General features: G+C 46.2%; 1 protein-coding gene across 1 annotated transcript in view; it reads left to right on the top strand.

Moving 5' to 3' along the window:
* GPRIN3 (GPRIN family member 3) overlaps positions 1-17252 on the top strand; it is a 35780-nt gene extending 18528 nt beyond the window's left edge. Inside the window, exon 2 of the mRNA XM_076336755.1 lies at positions 8222-17252. Within this exon, the coding sequence (XP_076192870.1) occupies positions 8332-10719 (2388 nt within the window). The 5' untranslated portion in view covers positions 8222-8331 and the 3' untranslated portion in view covers positions 10720-17252. The remainder of the gene's footprint in view (positions 1-8221) is intronic.
* Positions 17253-18178: the final 926 nt, after the last annotated feature.

Here is an 18178-nt window from a genome sequence, read left to right as displayed (position 1 = left end):
TGTGGGGAGAAGGGTGTGGAGGTGGTGCATGTTCAGGCTGCCACCCAGCCCTCCTGCAGTTCCTTCCCATGCCACCCGCCTCTGACTGTGCGTGGGGCTCTTTTGAGAGATTCTAGAGGCTGCGATTACATGAGGATCTCAGCTTCCCCTGGGAAAGGCTTTTAATCTGTGAGAAGGAGGTGAGCTTTGCAGGTTCAAAACTTTAAGGGCAACAGATGATGCCACAATTCTTAATTTAAATCAGGATTTTCAATCTCCTTTCCACATGTTGATTTCTAGCAATCTTCTCGAGACTATATTTTCTACCACTTTTAAATATTGTTTTTCCCTGTTTTAAATTGTTGGAGCACAAAGCAACCCTATTTTCCTTCTGGAAACCTGAAAGAGTTTTGCAAAACCGGGGTACACTGATAAATCCATAACCGCTTGGTCCTTACTCCCATGAAAACAGGCTGCTTTTGCAGCACTTCCACAGCATATGCCAGCCTGCTGCCTTTGGCCGTGGCCAGAGGACGGCGACCTCTTCAGCAGAGCCAGCCCAGCTTTGGTGCTGGGGAACCTCTGAGTGAAAGTCACTGGTGTGACTGCGGTAGCTGTACGCATCAGGGCACAGAAAAGGATAATGTGATCTTTTCTGATGCAATGACTTGCCGACAGAGATTAAAAGCAAAATGCAGCCAGGAGTGAAGTTTACATGCACGCAGAAGATTTACATCATGGCTCTGCTAACAGTGCACAGGCTCCCATCAGGGCTCTGTGAACAGGTGCTGGAGCTGGACGTGGTGGTTGCTGCTTGTCTCCTGGCTGGGGCGAGGTGGGCGCTGCCCGCAGGGAACAGATGGGACGCAGACTAGAACATCCCATCTTAGAGCAGAGCTGCGGTTGTACTTCCTTTTAGATGGACATCTTTCTAATTGAAGGGTAACTCATTATTCTGCTGCCAGCAGGACAGTAGAGCTGAATCAGGCTTGGTCACCACACAGTTTTTATTCATCTGTGGTTATGGGCCTGCCTATTCAAAGCTGGCTGCAGATATTCCCACATGTCTGTCCCTGGGCAACTGCTGAGGTACACACGTGTCTATGGACCATTTTGAAGTGTTGGGGTGAGGTTCTGCTCAAGCTCAGAAGCCCAGACTCTCGGATGAGCTTGTCAGCACCGTCCTGCACTCAGGCAGCCATGGGACTTTGACTGGTTCACACCCTTCGGCCTGAAGTTGGAGCAGAGATGTACCCCAAATCTGGTTCAGCCCTGCCTGGGTATGCTCTTTTTATACCAGCCTAAAGCTGCTGACGCCGGTACTGATTTTTCTGGCAATCCTGAGGTCATGCTGGGGCTGGAGTGACTGGTGCTTGCTTCTAAACTGGGATAAACACTGCAGTACCAGAATCATAGATAGACGATCCCTTGTGCTCACTGCTAAGTACCCGAGAGTACTTAAGAGACATCCTGTCTCTGCCAGCCTCTTCTGCAGTCTGCTGGACACTGCCCTTTCTGGACTCCCAGGAATTCAGCAAGAGCCTAGGGAGCACAGAGAGCATAGATTTAAAGAGAAAATGTGCAAGAGCTACCTGCGGAAACAAAATCCGGCAATACTATCTGCATGCTGCAGTGAGAAAATATTGTAAATATTAGATTTAAAAATGTATTTAAAATTAATCAGAATTGCTTGCATCTAGTTGAGTCGACTACATCATTCGCAGTAAGGTTACTGTGGCCTCTTGGAAGGGTGTACGTCAGGTTTGGTCAAAAGCTTAGTGAAATGAAGGAAGATGCAAAGCAGTTTGCTTTGCTTTGGATTAGGCCACTGTGCCATTTGGTAGGACTGGCTTAACCCGTTTTCTCACCTGCAGGTTGCGGGCAGCAGGTTAAGCTGAGCTTTGTCCTTCTAAAGCGGAGCTCCCATGCTCTGCACTTTGCAGAGTTAAAGCCTATACCTGGCAGAGAGATACAAGATGAGAGGAGTCAACAACCAGAAAAATATATTTCTTCAGCTTGTACAAAATATTGCTAGATAAATCTTCAGTAGCTGTCAGGCTGATTGGCAGCCATCTCTTTTTGGCAAAAAACGGCAGTGCATCTTGCCCTTGATTTTTCACCCAATTTTCCTTGGTTTATTACCGTTATGAAGCAAGGACAAGCAGAGCCTGACATTTTTCTTAAGTACATATCCTCTGTTTTTCCTTTTGGACTCATTTCCCATTTTTCCCTCCGCCTTTTCCATTTTTCAGCATCGTGTCTTGACACCTGTGGAGCAGACCTGCTAGGCGCTGCGGGCTGTGTCTCGGCATCCAGGAGGAAAGTCCGGTGAGGAGCCAGGCTGCGCCCCGAGAACCCTGGCAGGAGCTGGGTTTTCCTCGGGGCTGTTTGTGCGGTTCAGTTGGTAGTTTCAGCTGATTTAGTATTGCAGCGTGCGTCACGGGTGGTTAAAAACTGCTTCTAGTGCAGGTGCTGGGAAGGGTTTTAGGAGGGGCTGAGGGGTTTTGTTTGGTGGTGTTTGCTTTAATACTAAAATGAGTGGCCCAGACTTCCAGTGAGCAGGCTTGTACAAATAAAGGTCCTTTTCTCACGGGGCATGCACGTGTGTGTTGCCACAGCATTTCATATAGGCCAAATATGCAAAGGGGTTTCATAAATAGCCATGCATTCATTTCCAAAGGTGATTTAAAGTGGGTCCTTCAATTTAGAAAATCCTTAAACTCCTGATGGTCAGGAGCGGGAAGGGCATGCAGAGGATCCATGTCTGTGTGCGTGCTAGGACTTCAGGCTGGCCAGAGCCTTCAAGTGGATCTGATGTTTTTCTACAGCAAACGTCCCTACCCCAAAAAATAACAAGAATAATTGAAAAGCTTTTCGAATAAACCCACACGCACCTAGAGTTAAAAACTCACAAATGAGAAATGTAATTTTTAATATAGTGAAAAATAAAAATAAACAGGTAAGGTAACAAGTCCTGGTAGGCAGGCCCTTGCTCCTGGGCAGGGTTGCAGCCAGCACAGGGGCTCCTGAGCTGCATGAGACTGCCTGGTCCTCTCTGGTCCCCCGGAAATTCCTCCTGTCACATCCCAGCTCCTTCTCAGCTTCCTCTCCAGCATTTGCTCCATGGCCCATCAAGCTGAGCTGTCTTCCCTTTTCCTTCTAGAGGGGTATGACCAACCCAGCCAGCCATTTAAGGGAACATAATAGTGAATGCACAAATAAGACACATACCATCTATGACATCTTGCCCTGTTTCTGTCCTCAGGGCAGATGTGATAGAGCCAAACAAGGCTTCAGCTGTGAGCTAGTATGACCTTCATATGGTCATACTATTGAGCAGGCCCATAACAGCTAGCCCTGAGCCCAGATGCTGCAACAAAAGTGCTCAGATACTATGATGATGGGCTCAGCTGATGAGCAGAGTCAAGGTGAGTTGTAGTTTAAGGCAGCAGAAAAGCACCAAGAAGCAATAGGAAAAGGTGAGTATGGAAAAAGGGCAGAAAATACCTTATTGCACTGAAAGCAGTCTAGCAATAGGCTGTTGTCTGTCTGGGCTGAATAGTCATATCGGTTCACTGGATAGTGATGGAGTAAATAGGTATTTTGCAGTATCTGCTAAAGTGTTACAGCAGTTCTGCTAACTGAATCAGCAGAGGCCAGTCAAAAGCAAACCACCGCATACAGTTGCCCGCTTTGCATAACGTCTGCACAGAGGGTGCTGCAGCCCCATGGTGGTGAACTTGTTGTTTCTGCTGTCCACCTCCCTGTCTGTCTCTGGCACGGGTTCCTGCGGCATTTGCAGGTGTGGCCTGCAATAACATGTGCTGTCCCCAGGTGTAGGAGGGGAAATGGGACTTCCTGCACCTTCTCCTTGAAATGCCAACCCCATCTCTTGTGGGAGCCACATGTATGCAAGGTATCTGTGGGCATCCCCTGCCACCTCTTGCTTCCCCATGATTGTAGTGTAAGAGTCTGTCTCCTATCAGCATCCCATAGCATGCTGAAAGATGGAAGCTGTGTGTATCATGTATCTTACCTCTTTGGGCAACCTCTTTTGTATTTTAATGAATATGTCCTTGGTTTGCGCTGTCCTTCATTTGTAGTGCCAGTCTTCAGTCCCACAGATAATTAGGAGAAAATAACCCATGAAGCAAATTTTTCACAAGCAAACAGAATAACAAGCACTCTTTGACACTAAAAAGACGAAGTCACGGCGTTTACAGAGAACAACTTCTTAATGAGCTGGAAAAAAAAAAAACACTGGGTGCAGAATTAGAAGGATGCAAGTGCATGCATATGCTTAAAATTTAAAGAAATGTGCTTTGTGTTCTATAGATTCAGTGGTCTAATACAAGTTAGAGCATGCCATTGTCTTTTCCTCAGATAAAGAAGCGAGAAGGGAGGCTGAATTCGTGCTTCAGCAGATGTTTATCTGTGTCCTTAACCCATGCATTTGTATGATGATTTTCATGATGATCTGAGAGATCGTATGATGAGATTAGAACTGTTAAGAACAAATATTCAGTTCTTCCATTTGTAGAGACAAGGGTGAAGGGAGGACTCAAGGAATGGAAAGCTGATGAGAATCCAGAATTGGGGAGGGGTGCTTGATTAGCTTGGGAGCTGCTTTTTAATTGTTTTTCATTATTTGTTTTTAAATTCTTTTTAAAATTGAGGGTAGGTGGAGATGCTGGCAGTCTTATTTGTGCCTTTGCAGATTTTCAGGTTTTTCAAGAGGAAATGGGAGGTAGAATCTTTACGCTGGAATTTCCTGGAAATTTCTTGTTTTGTTTTATTAAACCTGCAGACTTTCTGGTTTTGTTGACATTCTCATAAGCAGCAAGAGGGAAATTTGTAGTGTTGTTTTATTAGGGGATGGGTGTTACTGGAAATAAATAGGAGTTTCTTTACATTGTCAAAGTTAGAAACTTCTTGTTGCAAAAGGTCCAGAAAAATTCTATGTTGAGATGAGATTGACACAGTCAGACAGACTAATTTGGTCTGAAAGAATAAGGTGAAGGAGAATTGTGTTGGTGTAGAAAATCTGTTCTTATTACTAAAGATTGATTTTGACCTTTGTGGAGACACTGATTTCATGTCCTGATAAAAGAAAATTTTGGATGATTGCTCCAGGTCAGGCATACAACACTTGAAAAATTCATCAGCAATCTTGATTTGTTTTGACATGTTTTTTGGCCGACCACTGAGTTTTGTATTTCTGTTTCTTCTAGGTATTTTGTAGTCAGTGTTGCTTGTTGGTTTGAATCCTCACTGCCTTGGCAGTTGAATAGTGTTGCCCACAGGCCCCAGCGTTGTTCTTCACTCCTATATAATAGGACTCCAATAATAAAAATGAGACAATAATCATAAATAAGACTCCAATAATAAAAATGCCTTTCCAATTCTGTAATTAGTTGGGTTTGCTTGCTTTTCTCTTGCGTAAGACTTATATTTCATTCTTATTTTTAGTAATTCTTAAGAAAGAGCATTGTCAAAAATTATCGCATTTATTTAGACTACTACAGTGCCTTTGGCTCCTGTCATTAGGATGGCTTCGTGAAGAGTCTAACAAGAAAATAGCTCCCATGACTTTGACAACAAAGTCTTTATAAAAACCTTACTCTCATAAACTAACTCATTTTCAGAGTTGTCCCAGGCAGTAGAATGACCCAGCCCCCCCAGCCCGTGTTCAAGGGTCATGCGAAATGTCTGGGTTATGCTCTGTTGTCCTACACCAGAGAGTAGGTCCACGTGGGTTTTTTGGGGCAGAATTTCCTCTGTCAACATTATATGTTGAGGGCTCGGTAGCAGAATCGCTTTTAATTAGCACACGTGGCAGTCATTTAAATGCGTGTTTCTAGTGATGCTGGTGAAGAGCCACTAAACAGATGGGGGGAATTCATGTGGGGGTTCAGATCAGAGCTAATTCACTTAATTGAAAAATTAGGAATCATTCCCCTGTTGAGTGGGTATGAGTTAAAGGCAGTTTTTGTATAGTGAAGAGCCAAACAGATTTGCTCTGCCGTCTTTATTTCTTCTGAAACTGTTTGCCGAGTAGTACGTCTCATCCTAAAAACGGGGGTTGGTTTTGTTCCATTATTTGTTTAGTTGTTCTTAAATAAACTCTGGATCTAAAAAAAAAAGAAATGTGACCTGCCCAATTGTATATCCTGGTTTGGTTTGCATTGATATTTGGAAAAGGAAAGAAGAGAGTAACAGAATTTAGACAAACAGATGCCCGAAGCCATCTGCTCCTCTCCTCACGGTCATTAGACGTTCAGCTTGGAATAGCTCTCCTTTCCTTCAGGACTACGTTGGCTGGCTTTAAAGTGAGCACAAAATGAAGTGGAGACATCTTGTAGGCGGTCACAAACTTCCACGGATCTGCAGTCTAGTTTACATAAACTCAGTACTTCTCAAAAAGCTTCGCAATCGTTAGCCTTGCTGGAAAGCCATTTTGTAGTGATGCAGGGCTGCTATCACAGATTGCAGCTAAGAAACTCAGGATCCTTCAGGGGCAGGATCACAGCTTCCCAGGGCTGGCTTAATCCAGCAGATTGTGTATATCTGTGGTTGGACAAAGCCCAAAGAGACAGTATAAAAATAATACATTATTAATATCTGGAAGACATAAAGCTTAATGAATAAATAATAAGTCGCCGCATTTTCCTTTTCTTAGAAAAATAGGCTGGCTGTATTTGTTTTAATTTTCCTTTCACTGAGCATTTTTCTCCCATTGCTCTTTCTAAGTACCCTAAGGTGCTGAAATTTAGGATTAATTTTACAGAAACTAAGGAAGTTATACCACTGCCATTCAGGCTGAGAGAGAGAAGGAGAGTAGGGATGTTGTCTGGAAAGGGCTTTTGCTGATTTTGCTAGTGGGTAGGGAGGCTCTGGAACAGCTGAGCAATCGCACAGCTCCTTCCAGCAGCATCTCCCAAGTAATGTAGCGAAGGAGACCCCACTGTGTGCCTGCAGAGACATGGGCACACAGAGGTAAAGTTAGTTTCCCAGCATCATCCCTTTGGTTAACATAAAACTAAATGTTCAGGGTGTCTCCCAAGCCTCATACCCATGCTTTTCTGGCAGCATAAGCTGGGAAAGAAAGCCTTTTAAACAAGCATAGGTAGCCTGCAATTTAAAAGAAGACTGGGGTGGGATTTCATCACTGGCCACCACCACTCTGCTGACACTGACGGGGATCCAGCCCTTGACCTCTAGCAGGATCCAAGCTGGGCATTTTGAAAAGCACAACTAACAAGCACATTTGGAGATCGCCTCCTGTTTGAAGCAATGGTTTCTCTGCAGTCCTGGCCGGATTTCAACCTAGATAACTCTGCTCCACCTGCTTAAGATCCCTCCCCAGTGTTTCACTGGGTATGGCATGGGCCCCTCCTGTTCTGCGGTGCTGCAGTGTTCCCCTTCCAGTTTCATACCACCTGCTTGTAAATTGATTTCTAGATCATCTGTGCCCCCGTTTATTAATCGAGCTGGCTTCCTTTTAATATTTCAAAGGATCTAAATGTGAAAGCAGCATGTATGTACACAGCCCCAGTGCTGTACGGTGCAGTAGCTTCTCTTGGTGTTTATCTGTACCACCCAGCAGGTTGTCATCCCTCCCTATTCCTTTTACCAGTGAGGTTTGAGTTCATCCATGTTAGTCTGAATTGACCTGTTGCCCCCTGTGAGCATGTCCTTGTTGGTATTGGAGTTAGAGAAGGGCTCTCTGTGAGAAGAAGGGGGTGGTGCTCAGCGAAGGTGTGGGATCCACTCAGATCACAGGGTGGATCCTGGGGGAATCAGATCTGTTCTTCACGTAGGCACAAGAGGCAAGGTAGCACCTTTCCTTCCACAGGTGGCTTGCTAGAGGATTTTATCACAGTGAGTTTAGTTTGTGACCTCAAACTTCCGCACAAAGTCTGCTCCCATTCCCATTCATCCCTGCTTTCTCTTCATTTTTCTTTTTCTTTTCCTCCCTCTTGGCATGTCATTATGTTTTCATGAATATATCAACAACAGGGCAGCTGTTGTTGCTTTGTTCCCAGTGTTGTCTTCTCCGTCCGGACCTTGGAATTGGGAGATCCTTGAAATCCGTGTCTTTTATGTGACTTTTAGGCAGAACCAGGTGCTTCACTTTCCCCCTTGCCTGCAAGTATTTCTCTCCAAGCCATAAAATTGATCTGTTCTGGGTCCTTCTTCTTAAATCTGACTGCTGCTAACAGTATGTTTCTTTCATTAACAGATTAGCTTTACAGAAAACCTGTGGCCGACAGCCTGCCCTGTTGGTACCCACCGCCCGGTGAGAAAACTCCGAGGAGAAGCTGAGGGCAAACCACATCTCGGAGACAGTCCATGGGGACTGTACCAGATCCTCTGAGATCTGCCAAGCTTTCCCTGCTCACAGCTTCTGCGGAGGAGGACCACCTGGGAGACCTGCAGTCTGCTAAGCACCAGCCCCAACTACCCAGTGGAGAGAGGGCCAGCAATGGCTTCCCGTGCACGCCGTCTGGCTCTGCTGGAGTTTGCTTGTTCAACCTGAAATGCACGGCGGGTGCCAGCACGCAGAGGTGCGAGCAGTGCCGCGAGGACGATGCTAGCCAGCAGGAAGCCTTCCCTCCTGGGCCCACCAGCAAAGCTGCGGAGGAGTGTCCTGCAGCCGTAGAGCCTGCTGGTTGCTCCCGGCCAGTGGGCAGCCAGGGACTGGCAGAGCCAGCCCCCGCTGCAGCAGAAACCCCCTTGGCGGGGCGGAGGCCAGAGATGATGCCAGCCCCCCAGAGCTCCCGGCAGTTTGTGCAAGGCAGCCAGGCGAAAACGAGCTCCCTGACGCAAATGGATGACTCTGCCTTGAAACCTCAGGGCACTGATGATCAGCCGGCGCTTGAGGTGTTAAATTATTCTCCCCCGGGCGACCCTATTAGGGGTAATGAGTCCTGTTGTACTTCTCAGGCAAACCTTCTGCAAAGAGGGGAAAAAGACAGGGGAGCAGAAAAAACTGGTTCTGCTGGGTGTCAGTCAGCCTCGCCGGCAAGGCACACCAAAGCTGACCTGGGAAGAGACCCACAGACCGGTTTGGAAGCAAAAAGCGGGGCTGCAGACACCACGCAGTTGCGTCCCACAGATAAAACTGAAGCAGTGCAGAGCAGCGAGGCACCAGCCCAGTCTAGCCACGAGAGTCCGCATCCCATACGCAAGGCAGATGCCGAGCCGGGGAGTCCAGATCCCACCCAGCTCTCCAAATTCAGAGAAACAGGTACAATGACGGTTCAGCCGGAGAGCAGCTCTTTAACTCAGGAAGCAGTAAGCAGGACGTGGCGAGATGCTGGGGTTCAGGCCGTGGCTACTGTGGAGAGCAAATCGGCCTCCACCAGCCCCAGCATCCTTGCTGCCTTCTTAAAAGGGAATCCTCCTCCAGAGGAGAAGGAAGAACTGCACATCATTTACCAAGGAGGTATGGGGCTGAGCCAGTCTGCACTTACTGGCAGTTTCTCCTCACAACAAAAGTCCCCATGTTCTCCTGGTATCACGTCAAAATCGACTGCTGTTACGGCTGTGACTGCTTCAGCCCAAACCCAGCCAGTCAAACTACCTGGGGTCCCATCTGACGTGGTGTCTCCAGCCTCAGCAGATAGTGCAAAACCTGCTCTCCCCTTCTCCCCTGCAGCCGTTACCTTCCAAGGGACATCTGTGGGTAATGCTGAAATGATCGGTGCAGCTCCTGACGGCAAGGATGCTGCTCGGCTGCCAATGGATGCTCCAGTCCCACCAAAGCCCGTCCCTGTAGAGCAGCTTGCAGTTGACTCCAGTAATCAAACTCCAGCACAGTCTGGGTCTGGTGCTGGTGAACCAGCCACCACTTCTGCTGCCGCTGTCCCAGGAACCAAGAACAACGTGCCAGATCTTGTCCATGATGCAGGAGGCAGCCGGTTACCTTTACTCTGTAGCACAGACGGTGAAGTCAAGCAGAAGGAAGTCCTGGGCAGCTCTGAGCAAAAGCCTGTGCAATGTAAGGGTGCAAGTCAAGGGGAGGCCATTCCTCATCAATCTGTGGTAAAACCAAAGGAAGAAAACTCGGTGGTGCTTGATCCTAAAGGAGGGATGAATGTTAGCAGCCAACCTGCTGCCGTCCGCATAAAGGCATGCACAGAGGATGCAGGTGAAAAGGAGGAGAGCAGAGGCCGGGGAGACGCTGGCCAGCCTCAGACGGCTGGCGGCCAGGGCCTGCAGGCAGGACTGACGCCCGAGTTGAGTGTGAGTTCTGCACGTCTCACCCCTCCCTTGGAGGCATCAGCAGCTCCCCAGCAGCAAGGCCTCCAGGCCAAGGAGTCCAGACACGAGCTTCACACAGCAGCTCTTCCTGCTTCAGCTCAGGCCTTGCCAAACTTAGGGAAAAACAAAAAGCAGCCCACCCCGGCCATGGAGGCGAAAGTGCAGGTGAAGCAGTCCAAGCACGTCAGGGATGTTGTTTGGGACGAGCAAGGCATGACGTGGGAGGTTTACGGTGCTTCCCTCGATCCAGAATCCCTGGGAATTGCCATCCAGAACCACTTACAGAGACAAATACGGGAACACGAGAAACTGATACGGGCCCAGAACAGTCAGACCCGGAAATCCATTTCCTCGGATACATCCTCAAATAAAAAACTGAAAGGGAGGCAGCACAATGTGTTCCAGTCCATGCTGCAGAATTTTAGGCGTCCTAATTGCTGCGTCCGACCCGCTCCCTCTTCTGTGTTAGACTGACGTGGTTTGCAGGGGTGCGTAGATGTCTGCGGCGGTAGAGAGAATCCCTCCCCTCAAGTCTCGAGTCCTGCTGTTCAATTGTGTTATTGGGGTTGTGATGCAGCAACAGTGGAAAATTATTCCCCTTTGTTTTCTGAGTAGCCACACGCTCCATCACGCCGTTATTATTGCCACAGCTGGTGTATTTCCACATTATGCCCCCATCCCGACTACTGTCAGATGAAAAGCTAGGCACTTAGCAAAAGCACAAATTTAAATTGCCACCTTGCTGCAGGGAGAGCAGCACCTTCTGACAAAGCAAGAAGCAGAGAGATTGTCAGAATTATTATGGGAAGTTACTTGTGTGCATCACAAGGCCTTATACAAAGGGGTGGGCTGGGGGAAGCTGGGCGAGGTGAAACTAAGGTCCAACAGCTGTAAAGACCTAATGCAAGACAACTTTCCTGGTGTGTAAATTACCCACGCTGAGGTAAGTCCGTGAAAAGGCTACAGACATTGATCACTGAGCAGTCTCACTTCTGTTGATACTGTGGGGCACCGTTCTCATGTGAGCCCCAGAGAGCCAGGTCTTCCCCTCCCATTGAAATGGAGAACCAGGCAGACTGAGGGTCAAGGCTGAAGAATTATTTCTTTGGGAGAAGTCAAGTCAACGGGATTTTGATGGCTAGAAGGGGAGGTGAGAGAGGGATATGTTCTGCGGGCTTTTTCTCCCCTGCATCAAGCCGTGCCTAAGGTATAAGCAGGCGATGCACACAGAGCAGGCGAGGTACGAGAGAGCACATCGGTAGATGTACCCGCATCCGCCAGGACGGTGCCCTCGCTCGTGCTGCGGCGCTCCAGCCAAGTCTTTCAAAAGCAGCGAGCCGTTCTGGCTCCTCAGCCGGGGTGGGCAGCGCCTGCTCCCAGCCTCCCGCAGCGCTGAGCACCTCTCCTCTAAATCACTCTAAAGTGATGTGGATCTTTTCTTCTCTCTCCAGAGATGCACAGTAGCGTTTTCCCGTAGGAGCAGGCTATCCTGTGCGTCTGGGTCCATGAGCCTACATGTCTAGTGTGTTACACTGATGTTTTTCCTTTTCAGTCCTTAGCCAAATCTACTTTTTTTTGCAGTATTTTGGTGCTTTTCTTGCTGCCTTTCATAAACTGAATACCATTTATTTAGCCTGTGCGTATTTTGTTTTACCTAATGCTCTCTATATTATAAACCATTATATTGTTAACTTGAAACATTTACTTTACAGAATTACTGAAATCTTGAGACAATCTTTGCTGTATTTCTAATGTTAGAAAAGTTGTAGAAACTGCTAATAAAACGTAGCTTAGTGACTGTTTCTCCGGAAGTGTGATATACAATAATGTCTCAGCTGTATGTTGGTCACATTTCTCACCTTAATAATATTTTTCAACCTGGGAAATGTGTTTCCCACTAGCCTTTTATTCTGTCCACTAGAGTTCATGATGGGAGGCTTGGGAACTCCCGCAGTTTGTAGAAAATTTAGTTTTCAATCCTGCAAAGGACTGAGGATTTGGATATTGTAATCCTGCAGAGTACTAGAGTTAAATAGGGGTTATTTTTATTTCATTAACGATTTTTCATGAGTCATTATGATAATTTATTTCTGTCTCTAGTACCACACACTGGACTTACTCAGTAGATCTTACAGGTTTACACAGTGTAAATGAATACTAATATCGTTTTCTTTCTTTTTTTGTTTTTGCGAAGCAGACCTGAGGTGGTCCCCTTTTATTTAGGAGGCCAGACTTTTTGAGTATATCAACTGCCAAGCCTTCAAAGCAGCTGTTTTGGGGCAATTTTTCCCCAGCAGAAAGGTAAAATACTGTAAGATACAATATTTTAACCCAGTTCAATGAAAGGTGTTGCCCCTAGGCATAGTACTGAATTGACTACTAGTTTTCCTCTGGTATATATTTGGGGGCTTTATGGCACATCCTTGTTCCATTTCTGTGCATTATTTCAAGCCCTCTCCCACTTGATGCTGAATTGCTGATTCTGAAATACCACATTAGAGAGTGTCTTCCCACCTCTGCCTACCAGGAGGAAAGTCTCCTACCTTTTTTCTGTTAGTACTACTGTTTCCATCCCCTTCCTAGCAGTGTCCGAGATGTGAGTTTCATGTGAAATTTTGTGTGGGATTAATATTGGCAGTATCATTAGGTCAGGTTAGTTGACAAGTTCGGTGTCTCTTCCCACGTTGTGTCCATGTCAGCCCTGAAGAGGTTCCCCGAGTTGTCCGCGGTGTTTGCTGTGTCCTGTCCAGGTCCAAAGCTTTGTGCTGCTCCTTTCGCCTCCCTTCTGCCCGCTCCCTCGCTAGCTGCTGCCCAGCCTGTCTTCCTGCGAAACAGTGTCCCTTGGCTCAACTCGCGTCCCTCTCTCCACTGTCCCCCTCGCTGTAGCGTTGTGAGCCAGCTTACTCTGAACTGTCCCTTTACAAATATGCTCAGTCTGAATATACAAATGGATTGTCATATTTTTTTCCAGAGGAGAATAAATGGCTATCGCGCATTCACCGATTTCCATGAACTTTATCCTTTAGCTTAAGCTCTCCAAAATATTTCTAGCATGTGGGTATGAGTTGCTTTATTGAGACCAGACTGGGCTTGGCAGTGTGCTGGGCCAGCACTGGAATTAACTCTTCTTTGTGAGGAATGGGACATCTCTCCTGGTTCCCTGCAGCTGCTTCCAGCAGTGAGTCTTCACCAGCCGGTCCACCCACACCTCGCAGCCCGACCAAACTTTCTTCCAGGAAAATTTCACCAATACGTACATACTTACCACAAAACGCCGACAGGCGGGTTACTAAGTAGGTGCATCTGAACAACTGCATGGAAAAACTGTAGTGGTCAGCAGAGCACTGTGGCTTTGTGTTCTGGGAAAATACAAGTGTAAAGACAAACTGCAAAATGTCAGTGACGCTGCCTGCTGGGCACAGAAGTCCTGCAGGCGTGCATTTGAAGCCAAGCAATAACATGCCAAAAACCAACACACAAAAATGAGTCGATAATCACCAGTGCATCTCATGGAAAATATTTTTCGTTTTCACTTTGCCTTGCTGGGGCAGACTGTAGGCAACCTGATAGTTTAACACCGGGAACTTATGCTTTCTCCTGTGTACAATGTCTAGATGATGATGTGAATCCTCGTAGGGATGATGCATCTTTCACCAGCAGCAAAACAGAACCATGTTTTGGGTAGCAATTAGCAAGTATTATGCATGTGAGTGGTCTTGTAGCAGCCACGAAAGACTGTTCTTGGTGTCATGTCAGCGTCAAAAATGAAAGTGTGCTTGGAGTAGTGGTGTGGCAGAGGGTAAGGGGAGGTGATCCATGTGCCACCACCCTGCTCTTTTTCTCTGCCCAGTGACTCAGAATCACGTTGCATTGGTTGAACGGTTAACAGCCAAGGAAATCCATTTGGGCCAATAAAAAGAGGCTTCAAAACAGAAAGTACTTTGCCATTCCCAAGAGTAAATCTGTAGGGGCAGTGGGGGGCAGGGAAGGAAAAAGAACTGTGTTGCAGCCCACCAGTTGAAGTAACTCTTAAATTCAGTTTGTTGCAAGATGAGAAATTTTGGGAAACAAGCTAATTGTCAGGAAACTCTTCCCCGTTGGTTGCATCTTCTGGGAAGGTTGACGTGGCCAGAACCGTTAATAAAAGCAGTGAATGAGAATGGAAGTTACTTCTATTTTCACTTCTGGAGCTTTTCACTAGGAAGAATGAGAATAAGCATGTTTCGATGTTGCCAGTACAAAGCCTGAGTTGAAGGAGAACCTCACTGAAGGCAATTTGCAATATAGTCCTGGATTTCGTGTGAGGCTGTGACATCCACCACTGTCTGTGTGTGCCTGGTTGGTGTCTGCCAGCTTTGTGTTGCTTTGGGCACAAGTGCTGAAGTCCTGCCTCATTTCTGCTGACTTTGTTTGGAAAAAAGAGTGGGGAAAGAGCTGCAGGGACAAGGAGGAGAATATCTGTCCTCTCCATTTCAGAGGAAGAAAACCTCCCTTTGAACATACACAAAGGAATTGCTGAGAAACATGGGGAGGGAGCAAAAGAAAACAAAGTTGATGTAGGTGCTTCATAAGGAATTCCCATTCCTATATCTGTAAAGCCAATGTTTTGCTTAAGTTTTGCCCATTTGTTCATTCTGAGCTCACACATTTTTCATATTGTTGGTGTCCCATGGCTTTTAGGAAAATGAACATTTCCAAAGGCTGTATATTTTGCTAGTATGTATAGATATATCCAAATACGATTCAACAAAACCAGTAGGCAATCAACCTCTGTTTATTACCACTACTACCACATAAAAGCCTGTAAAATGCACCGTTTGGAGAAGTATATTCAAGGGATTCAGAAAAGGTGAATATATGCTCTAAAGATAACACTAGCTTTTATCTTGAATTTCATGACACTTTTGAAGTGCTAAAGTTAGAAGTGGAAATCCAAATGAAAATCAGTGTTGAAGTTGATGGAAAATTCAAGCTGCCTGCCACTGGTTTTCAGTTTGGAAATTTGATGGACTCTACCATAAAACCAGTGTTTTATTACTTAGCTCAGTATCTGCAAAGTTTGCATGGGAGTACAAATTTTATTAGCTTATTAGCTCCATTGTCTTCTTCCATGTCTATCCCTCTACACCTTTTAAAAATGAATGCAGAAAGTTACCAAGGCAGAGTAAGCCTTTCACACCCAGCTTATGGAAATGGCTGCTCTGAATGAGAGACAACTGATCGCCAGGCTCCATGGTCTTTGAAAGTTAAGGGCTACGGTCTGAAGGAAACTCTCCCCACCTTTCCCCCCTCCCCCATTTTTGTAATGTCTCAACCTCTGCCAGTTTATTTTGTGGTGACTCTGTGATGCCTGTGTGTGAGTGGTCAGCATTCTGCGTCATCCCAAAGGTATGCACATAGATCCTTATCCAAATGCTGCACACTACCAAAAATCTCCGGAGTCACTGGATGCTGCGGTGGTCCATGGGCCTGAAGGTCAGGTCCCGTACATTAAAATGGCTGCAACGTTCTCTTAGGGGGCTAAATTATCCCACTTGAGTCAGTGTAGTTGTTTAAAAGAAAGAATGAAGTATTACAGCTGAATTGAGCCAAACTGAAATTAATATCATCGCTTTTTCTGGAACTCTGAGATTTATTGTTTTTTTCTGCTTTGTGCTTTTCTGAGCAGCTCTTCCTTCCCAGAGTTTATAATGTGGATTTTGCATCAAATCCTGGCAAGGAAGATTTTGCAATGTGAAACATATCTTTCATCATTCAGGCTTCTTTAAAGAAGAAAATGATGTTATTACTGAGCCCAATCACACAGAGAGGAAATATTTTTTCCTCTAGGAGAACGTTTGCTGTAGGTAAGCTTATGTCCGTGTTTAAAAGGGGTGTACATGTGTGCAGGTCTCATGCACTACTCATACTCTAAGATGATTTTTTCCCCTTTAACCTTCTGATTGAATGCTGGAGGCTTAGCATTTTGCACAACTTTGAGACAAGTTTAGATCACTCTGCAATACAGAAACAAGGATTTTCTCCTCATCTGGTCTCTAAAAAAATTCCCACAGCCGTATCTAAAAAAACACCAGTTGGCCAACCTCCGTGTCTAGACCGTCAACAGAAAGTGCAGTGGCTGGGGTGTACAGAGACACACACTGGCTCCTGAGCTTTGTGGAAATCCACACTTGTATGTACAAACTGGTTTCTGCACACAGACTATGGGTGATGGCAAGCATTTGAGCTCATTAGGAAGAGAATCACATCAACCGAGTCCTGTTTGAAATACTAGACCTTAAGTTTTTGTTAGCTTTCTGCTTAGACTGACACTCTCTGGAGTAGAAATAAATGACAATTCTGCCAGCAAAGTCTCCAGCAGTTGTCTGCTGCAGAATACGAGTCTCAGATACTTCTCAGCAGCTCTGCTACAACAGGCTGGAGAGTCCTCCTGACAACACTTCCCTTAGCCCAGTTCATAATCAATAGTTTCAAGTATGTCAAACGCAAGTTTAGACACTGCCCTGAGGAATTTCAGTAAAATGGAAGAGAAAGATCCATGCGTTCGTGGTATGTAAAATCACATCTTAAGTCTGAAGTTAAGGTCTCAGTAGCACACTGAAAAGCGTTGGGAGTTTCTACCTAGAGTTAAAGGGAAAGAGGGTAGGTGAACTTTGAATTCCTGGCTGTTGCAAGCACCACAAAAATGATGGCAGTGAATCAGTCAGCAGCAGCAGAAAAACAACTTGAGGGCTTCTAATGACAACTAATATTATTGTGGCTTCATTATTTTTATAGTTACACTGACTGAACGTGATGTACTCTATGAAGTAAAACTAGTATGAGGCTTCCAGCTGTACCGTGGCATTCATTCGAGACATACCAACAGAAGTTTGCATGTGAAGAAGTCTTACAGTGATACTAAAGCAATGTTACCCACCCGATGGAGTCCCTTAGGAATTTAATGTTTTGCTGTTTTACATCTCCTGGTTTCCATGCTGAGTACAATAAAATGAACACTGTCTTAATTATTCCGAGTCTCTGTTTGTAGGCTGACATGGGAAAAGAAAGGACTTTTAAGTGTTGCTGGCCATTCTGGCTAAATCTGTGAATGTCTGTAAGAGAGAGCAGCTATGAAGGGCCTTCTGAATTCAGGCCTGAGACCTGACACCTTGCAAAGCTCGGTGTGGTGGAAGCCACCACGCGCTGTCCCTGCCGGAGAAGAGACCCATCTGCTTCCTTCTGTGTAAGTGCCGTTGACTTTTCACAGCTGTTTATGAGCACAGGCTTTTCCGAGGCAGCCGCTACTCTACCCTTTCACATGAATTCACTCAGCATTTCAGCCGCTCATTGCCACACAGCAGCACGTTATTCATCCAGCTTAGCTCCCCAGGAGCCATGTCCTGCTCGGAGGTGGAAAGGGCAGCATTTTAACCCTGCAGTGTCACTGCTGTAGCAAATTGTCACCACCACCCTGTCAGCACGCCTGCACGCCACACACAAAGCCAAGAGCATCAGCATCAGAGTAACCTGAACCATTTTCCTCCCCAAAAGGAAATAAAGTTTTATCTCATGGTACAAAAGAGTATAAGATAACAGACAATGGCAGTGAAGTATTTTGATCCAGGGGTGTTACAGGTATGGTATTTCCATCTGCCTGTCTACTACTAGTGGGCACGAGGACCCCACCTCGGCGTACTCTTTTCTATGGCGAGGGGAGAGGAGCGGAACAGATCCCGAGATAACGTGGTTGCACAGTGCCTCTGCTACCAGGGACATTCTGGCTGCTCACCCCAAGCTGGAGCCCTCTTCCCAAAAATAGTTGTTTCCTCCGCTGTGCTTCTGTACTTCTTGTGTCTTGTGGTTGGCTGCTAGAGTTCAGGCTACTTCAACTAACTGCCCAGTGCTTTGGGCAGTTGCGCAGGGTATTTTATTAATGAGTTTTGCTGGATTC

The sequence above is a fragment of the Aptenodytes patagonicus genome, chromosome 4, assembly GCF_965638725.1.
Source record: "Aptenodytes patagonicus chromosome 4, bAptPat1.pri.cur, whole genome shotgun sequence".
NCBI lineage: Eukaryota > Metazoa > Chordata > Aves > Sphenisciformes > Spheniscidae > Aptenodytes > Aptenodytes patagonicus.
The sequence above is the reverse complement of the archived record's forward strand: the minus strand, read 5'-3'. Positions and strand labels throughout refer to the sequence as shown.